General features: G+C 36.0%; 1 protein-coding gene across 1 annotated transcript; it reads right to left on the bottom strand.

Annotated features, from left to right (window-relative positions):
• Positions 1-6,988: 6,988 nt before the first annotated feature.
• On the bottom strand, positions 6,989-7,339 carry LOC140831474 (uncharacterized). The gene has a single exon (XM_073195229.1). It carries the CDS (start codon positions 7,337-7,339, stop codon positions 6,989-6,991), a length of 351 nt encoding a protein of 116 aa, XP_073051330.1.
• Positions 7,340-8,526: the final 1,187 nt, after the last annotated feature.

Raw genomic sequence — 8,526 nt, 5'->3', positions numbered from 1 at the left:
TTGTCAACCACTGAAGCGAAGTTCATTGCAGCAACTGAGGCATGCAAGGAGCTGTTATGGATGAAAGGTTTTTTTGGATGAATTAAGTTTTGTGCAAGATCAATACAAGTTGTTTTGTGACAGTCAGAGTGAAATTCATCTTGGAAAGAATCCTTCAATGCATTCAAGATCAAAGCATATTGATGTACGCTATCATTGGATACGAGATGTATTGGAGAAGAAATTGTTGAAGCTTGAGAAGATTCACACGGACAAAAATGGATCTGATATGATGACCAAGACATTGTCGAAATGGAAGTTGGAATACTGTAGAGCTGTTGCAGGTTTGATCGAATTCACAAAATGGGCTTGAGGGGGAGAATTACTAAGTAATCAAGCCAAGATTGAATTCAAAGCAAGCCATCTAAATTGAATTCAAAGAACACCATTTTGGAATTCAACAACACAATTAACACATGGTTTGAGATTAGTCAAAAATGGTTGGTTTGATTATGTAAGCAATGAGGTTTTAATTTTTTATTTTTCCCTAAACTTAACCTATAAATACCCATCCATTCTTCATTTTAAAATCACACCAAAACACAAAATCCTCTCATCTACAATCATAAGTGTAGAAGTGAGATAAATGATTTAGTGTGAGATTTCTTAAGGAGTGTTTATCCTTGGAAGGAATAGGATTAGTGGAGAGAAAGTGAGTGTTAAAATCAGAGTGTTCTGAGTGAAATACTTTGTATTCTCAATTCTCTTGTCTTCTTTGTTATTAATAAAGAAGTGATCTTTTTGAGAGGTTTAGAGTGGACGTAGCCCAATCTTGGGGTGAACCACTATAAATATTGGTGTCCATCTTATTCATTGTTGATATCACTTATGATATTCCGCTGCGATGTTACCTCGTTTATTTCCCTGATATACCCAACAGAATGAACGTCATTTCACCCAACATGCTCATCTCAAATTTATCCTGCATTAACTTGGAAAACTTGTCGAATAATTTGGGGTTAGTTGACCCAAAAATAATATCATCGACAAAAATTTGTACAAGTAAAATATGATATTTCTTTGAAAATTTGAACATAGTTTTATCCACTGTTCCAACAGTAAAACCATTATCAGTTAAAAAATTTGATGAAATCTCATACCAAGCTCTGGGAGCTTGTTTAAGACCATAAAAAGCTTTGTTCAATTCAAGTGATAGACATGATTTAGGAAAAGAGTGATTTACAAATTTGGCGGTTGTTCAACATAAACTTTTTCCTATAACTGACAATTCAGGAATGCGTTCTTGACATCCATTTAGTATACTTTGAAGTCTTTGAAAGATGCATAGGCGAAGAATATTCTGGTTGCTTCCAGTCGTGCAACTGTTGCATATGTCTCGTCGTAATCAATTCCTTCTTCTTGCCTATATCCTTGTGCTACCAATCTTTCTTTGTTGCGCACATCTGAACCATTTTCGTTCAGTTTGTTTCTGTAGACCCACTTTGTACCTATAAATGTTTTAGAAACTGGTCTTGGAACTAAAGTCCAGACATTGTTATGGGTACACTAATTTAGCTCTTCTTGCATAGCATTTATCCAGTTAGGATCAGCTAGAGTTTCATCAGTTTTCTTAGGTTCAAGTTGGGAAACAAATGTTGAATGAAAAAAAAAATTAAACATTTGATTTGTAGTTCTTTCCGGATCAGATGGATTACCTATCATCAATTCTTGTGGATGTGATTTGTTCCATCTGTAGTTAGGATTATTCGGATCGACTTCAGCAACTGGTTCAGTTTGTAACTGAATGTCTCTTTCAGTTTCAGTTGATGTGGTTTCAGTTGGCATTTGAATATCATCGTGTTGTCCCATCAACTGATTGTTAGGAACAATTTCTTGTTCAACCGTTTGATCCACTATATCCGATTCTGGTGTTTGAAGAATATTTCGATTGATGTGAACTTCTTCTTCACTATCATCCTCGAAACTGATTTCTGTAAAGCGATCAGTTAGCTCAACTAAATCAATTGGCTTATCAATTAGTGCAGATTCATCAAATACGACATGAATTGATTCTTATACATTCAAATTACATTTATTAAACACTCTGTAAACCTTACTAACTGATGAATTACCTAGAAATATTCCTTCTGCAGATTTAGAATCAAAAGTTTTCAAATGATTTTTCTGTTATTATGAATAAAATATCTGAAGCCAAATATTCTAAAGTAGGATACCACACTTTTCTTTCCATGCCAGATCTAATACATTGTTTTCAAATGAATTTTATTAATCATTGGTTTGTTCTGAGTATAACATGCAATGTCTACTGCTTCTGCCCAAAATCTTTGAGATATACCATAATCAGCAAGCATCGTTCTAGTTGCTTCTTTAAGCGTACGATTTCTTCTTTTAGCTACACCATTTTGCTGAGGTGTTCTAGCTGCTGAGAACTCATGCTTAATTCCAGTATTTTCTAAAAACTGAGAAAGATCTTGATTGACAAATTCAGCCCCTTGATCAAACCTTATTATGTCGATTCCAACTGATTTTTCATTTAATAATCTTTTGAAAAGCTTAATCAGTTGTGCAGCAGTTTGGTCTTTTGATTTGAGAAAAATAACCCAAGTAAATCTTGAAAAATCATCAACGATTACTAAGGTTTATTTCATTCCCCCTAAACTCAATACTGGTTTAGGACCAAAAAGATCCATATGCAACAATTCTAAGCTCCTGGAGGAAGATTTACTACCCTTGTTTTTGAATAAAGATCTTACTTGTTTACCAAACTGACATGTTGAACACATTTTATCTTTTGAAAAATCAATTTTAGGCAAACCAGTTACAAGATCGTGATCATTGAGTTGAGCTATGGATTTGAAATTCAAGTGGTTCAACCTTTTATGCCACAACCAGTTTTTAAAATATTTTGAAGCTAAAAAACAAACTGGTGCATTAGGTTGATTAATCCAACTCACCTTTTAAGTGTTACCACAACAATTACCAGTTATAATGATGTCATCAGTTGATTTCTTAATTGTGCACGTTTGTTTGTTGGACTGAACTGAAAAATTATTGTCGCATAACTGACTGATACTAATCAAGTTATACTTCAAATTATCAACCAGTAAGACATCATTAATAACAATGTTACCATGGAGAAACTTACCCTTACACGCAGTTCTACCTTTAGAGTTGTCTCCAAAGCTGATGTTTGGACCAGAATAATTGATCAGTTGGGATATCAAATCAGCATCCCCTGTCATGTGTCGCGAGCATCCACTGTCCAAGTACCAAATTGATTCTTTTGCTGATGTACCTGTCACCTCCAATCACACACAATGAATAATTTTGGTGTCCACATCTACTTGGGTCCTAAACTGATTAGTCTTTTAGGAACCCAGACTTGGATCAGTCCGACTGACTTTCCAGTTGTTGTGTTCCAAATGATTTTTCCCGACTTGTGTGTGCTTGTTGTGTTGTGTACAGAAGAAACAATATGATTTTTAACCTTTTCAATTGATTTTTAATCCGATATCTCTTCTGAACTGGCTTACAATTGTAATAATTGTAATAGTCATCCTTAGAGTACTGATTTTTATAGCTTAACCGTTTAGGTGACCAGCTTCGCGAGTCAGTTGAACTATTGGGGCTATATCCAATTTCATACTGTTTAGCTTTGTTCTTGTTTTCCATCGGTTGGACAGTAGGTTTACTTGGTTCTGAGAATTCATTTACCATAGTTGATTTCACAGTTAATATACTTCCCTTTGTGCTCATTCAACTTTGGCATTGTATCACTTACAGAGGTTTCATAATTTCTATTAAAGCCTAAACCAGTTTTTTCAGTTACTGATATTTGTAAACCTTGCGTTTCAGTCAGCGTGATTGATGACTTGTTCCATGCTTGAATCAGATCAGTTTGTTTTGATATTTCATTTTTCAACTGCTGAATCAAAGATTGGTTCTCAATAATTTTAGCTTTCTGCCTCGCAATCTCATTTCTTAGATTCAACAATTCAACTGACTCATCAGTTTCAGTTTTGTTCTCTTGGGGATCAGTTTGTTTAGCTTTGGCTTTCTCGAATGAAAAAACAAGTTTGTGATATTCATTGACATGTCATGCAGTGTAGAAATGAGTTCTTCTCTTGTAAAATCAGTTGAACTGAAATCGAATACATGTTATTGGTTGATTCCAGTTTTGTATTATTGGCCATTAAGAATTTTACTTCATCTTCATCGTTGGAGCTGCTCAGGCTCTCAGAATCTGACTCTTCAGTATCAGTCTCTTCCCATTTTGACTTATTTTCTTCGGCCAACAAGACTTCCTGTTTCTTTTTGAATGATCTTTTATCATTCTTATCTCTTCTTCGGTATTCAACTGACCTTCTTTGGTTTAGGACAGTCAGCGATGAAGTTCCATGTCTTTTCATAGTGGTAGCAAGAGTTTGGTTCTTTCTTAGATATGTTCTTCAGATATTGTCATTGGAAGGAACCTTGATTGCTTCTCATGTATTTTACAAATTTTTTGATGAATAATGACATGGCATCATTACTCAGATGTTCTACGGTCTTTTCAGCTGAACCAGTTGGTGCCAGTTTCATGGCACTGAGAGAAGCTATATCTGTTGGCGTTGAAGGTTCTCCTTCTCTTGTCTGCAGTTCGAATTCATAGGCTTTAAGGTCCACAATCAATTCATGCAGTTCTACCTTGTTTAGGTATTTCGATTATCTCATAGCTATCGTCTTAACATTCCAATCTTTGGGAAGACCTCGAACAACTTTCAGCGCAATTTATTTGTTTGAATACACTTTCCCAAATGCATTCAGTCATTGAGTATGTCGTTGACTCATTCATCATATTCAGTCATTGACTCTCCTGTCTTCATCTTGATGTTGTCAAATTTTTGCACGGCGACTGAGAGTTTGTTGTCTTTTGTTTGCTCATTCCCTTCGCATAGTTGAATCAACTTTTCCCAAATTTCTTTTGTTGTTCTGCACATATTGATCTTACTGAAAGTAATTTTTTCCAATGTCTTGTACAGAATGTCGTTAGCTACTTTTTCCAAGTTTGCTTTCATTTTATCTTAATTGTCCATTCTTCTCTAGGCTTTTCAATGCAATGGGGTGCTCCATCAGTTATTGCAGCAACTGTATTTGATTTTAAGATTCTCATTGGTCCGTCAGTTATGACGTACCACATATCATCATCTTGTGCAGCTAAGTGAGCCTGCATTCTGATTTTTCAGTCTTCGAACTCTTCTCTTGAGAACATGGGGATTTTACTGAAAGACGACATAGTGAACAGACGTATGAATAGAAAGTATTCAGAAACAAGAAAGAAAACTTCTCTGATACCACTTGTTAGGATCATGGGTGAGTTAAAGTGTTTAGAAGGGGGGTTTGAATAAACACTTAACGATTTTCGAATCTTTTCGAATCTTTTCGATAATCTTGTTATCGATATCAATCATTTAAATTAAAGTGCAGAAACAAACTGAAAGACAGATTGAATATTTTGAAAATAAGGACACAAAGATTTATGGATGTTCGAAGACTTCAAATGCTCCTACGTCACTCCTTCTATCTCAAGGTTAAGATTTTCACTAAAAAAATTTGATTAGTTACAGTAGCAGTAATAACCCACTTCAGTTTGGTCTTAAACACTGCCAAACTCAAACTCTTAGTATCTTTATACTTTTATCAGTACGCAACTGATATGTTTTTCTAAGCACAACTTATCTAAAAGATCGAATATAGTAAAAATAAGTGATTGTGCTATTGCTCGAAATATAGCTTGAAAGCTATGAATATATCTGATAAAGTGTGAGCTTTTTGTAACTAAGAACTATTTGCTTGTTCTTGGTCTTGCTAATTGTTTCTCTTTGCTATTGCTCTATTACTCTCTTCTCAGCTGATCTTCTCGGCTATTTATAGGCTTTTCTCCTAATGATAATATTGAATGTGTTTAAATGTCTTATATCCATTGATTTTTCCTAGGTAGATATGTCATCATTCTTCTGACAATCGTACACTGTGGTATTTTGATATGTCGTGCTCCCACTACAAGTTGCAGTATGCTCTTGTAAAAATTGTCGAGTTTTTGGCTACGCTCTTTAACTGATGACGTGTCCAGCTGATTTATCAGTTGACTTTATAGCCGATTTGATGAACTGACTGTATAACTGATCAGTCTTAACTGATAGTTCAGTTTGCTATACATCTTCAGTTAGCTTTAATCAGTTCAAATGCATTTGATTGTTTAGCGCATTAATTATAAGTTGTCAACTTCAGTTCAAAAAATTTCAGTTACGTTACATTCAGTTGCGTTGTTCAGTTCTGTAATCTTCAAATGCTCAATTTATCAAACTCCAAAATTCTGATTCCAATAGATGAGCGAAGAAAGATTAGGGTGTGACTTTGCATGTTTCACGCTCGAAAAAAATTCTAGATGCGAAGAACGTTGGTGGAGGGATGGGGGAGGCTTGCTGCATTTTCTTCCTCAAAATCACGTGAAAGCCTTCCAAAACGTGATGTGTGTGTTCGTGTGCTGACAGAGGAGAATCCCTATCTTGCTAGATGTTGAGGCGTGAGTATGCAAGAGTTTTAGGGCTTGAAAACATCAAGTTTAATAAAAATATTTTCCCTTCATCATCTCCGGTCCCCATTCCTCGATCGCATATCGAATAACCCTTGAAAACACAGTTTTATGCATTCTAATAGAAAATCATATTTGAAACATGTAAACATGCCTACCCATTCAATTCATGCAATTAAAATAATTTAATTAGGCATTTTCCACTTTTCCTAGATTTGCATGCAGTTGGATTACGTTATCGCATTTTGGACTTTACAACTTCTCTCTCCCTTAAATGAAATTTCGTCCTCGAAATTAAGACTTACCAAATAACTCTGTGTAGCGACTCCTCATTTCAGTCTCAGTTTCTCAAGTAGCTTCCTCCTCTGAATGATTTAGCCACTTGACTTTGACCATTTGAATGACGAGCCTTCTTTATTTCCTATTCAGAATTTGTATAGGTCTTTCCTCGTAAGACGTATTTGGAGTAATCTGCAGAGGTTCATAATTCAGCATATGTGAAGGATTCAACATGTACTTTCGCAGCATCGAGATATGGAACACATTATGCATTCCAGCCAACATCGGTGGCAAAGCCACTCTATAAGCTAATGTTCCAATCCTCTCCAGAACCTCAAACGGTCCTATGAACCTTGGATTGAGTTTGCCTTGCTTGCAGAATCTCATAACATCCTTCATAGGTGATACTTTCACGAATACGTGGTTACCTACTGCAAACTCTAGTTCTCTTTTTCTCTTGTCAGCGTTTCTAGCGAATTTGAGCATTCTTTATCCTATCTCGAATTTTGACTACTAGCCCTGCTGTCTGCTCGATCAAGTTTGGACCAAATTCTCCTCTTTTACCAACCTCGTCCTAATGTATCAGTGATCTACACTTCCTCTCATAAAGTGCCTCGTAAGGAGCCATACCTATATACGATTGGTAGCTATTGTATCACCCTTCCGGACTGACAATTGGTCTGCGGATGAAACGTTATGCTAAACAACAGCTTCATCCCCATAGCTGAATGCAGACTCTTCCAGAAGGATGTTGTGAAACTCGGATATCTGTCTGAAACAATAGACACTAGAATTCCGTGCAGTCGGACTATCTCTCGGATGTAAAACTCTGCGTACTGTTTCATGGTGAATGTCGTATTAACAGGTATAAAGTGTGCTGATTTCGTAAGACGATCACTTATCATCCAAATGGCATTGAATCCTATGATAGTTCTTTGTAATCCCACTACAAAATCCATAGTAATATTTTCTCATTTCCACCCGGAAATAAGAAGTGCCTTAACCTTCCCGGCTGGCCTTTTATTCTCTGTCTAAACTTGCTGGCATGTCAAACACTTGGACAGAAAGCACAAGATGTCTCGTTTCATGCCCCGGCACCAATATAATGACTGCAAATCCTTATACATCTTCTTACTTCTAGGATGAATGGAGTAAGGGGTATTGTGAGTTTCTTTCATAACAACCTCTCTTAGTGAATCTCCACTGGGAATCCCAAGTCGGTCTCGATATCGAACTATGTCATCCTCCTCAGAATACAGCTTTCGGCCTTTAGATTCATCTCTCAGTCCCAATTTTTGTAACTTCTGTGGGGACCCGGACGCTAATTCATTTCTAATCGTTCTTGGAAATAATTTAATCAATTAAGATAAACAGGGTCTAATTTTTTTAAAAAAATTCAAATGCGGAAACGTAATGTAAATCACTCTGAGATACATATTAAACATAAACGTACAAGTCTTGTACTGTTTACAATAAATCAACTAGGTTCAACTACATCTCAATGCTGAATCCTAATCTACTTTTGAGCCCGGATCTCCACGTTAATCTTGAATCTCTCATCTTCTTCCTGACCCTGATCCTATCCCACCTGTTATCATGCACACATACAAACACGACAACAGCCGGATAACTCCGATGAGAATATAATCCCAGTATAAACAATGTAAACATGC

Source organism: Primulina eburnea, chromosome 5, assembly GCF_022965805.1.
Source record: "Primulina eburnea isolate SZY01 chromosome 5, ASM2296580v1, whole genome shotgun sequence".
Classification (NCBI taxonomy): domain Eukaryota; kingdom Viridiplantae; phylum Streptophyta; class Magnoliopsida; order Lamiales; family Gesneriaceae; genus Primulina; species Primulina eburnea.
The sequence above is the reverse complement of the archived record's forward strand: the minus strand, read 5'-3'. Positions and strand labels throughout refer to the sequence as shown.

Coding starts and splice junctions, on each gene's coding strand:
- LOC140831474 (XM_073195229.1), bottom strand. CDS start 7,339: ATGCTCAAATTCGCTAGAAACGCTGACAAGAGAAAAAGAGAACTAGAG.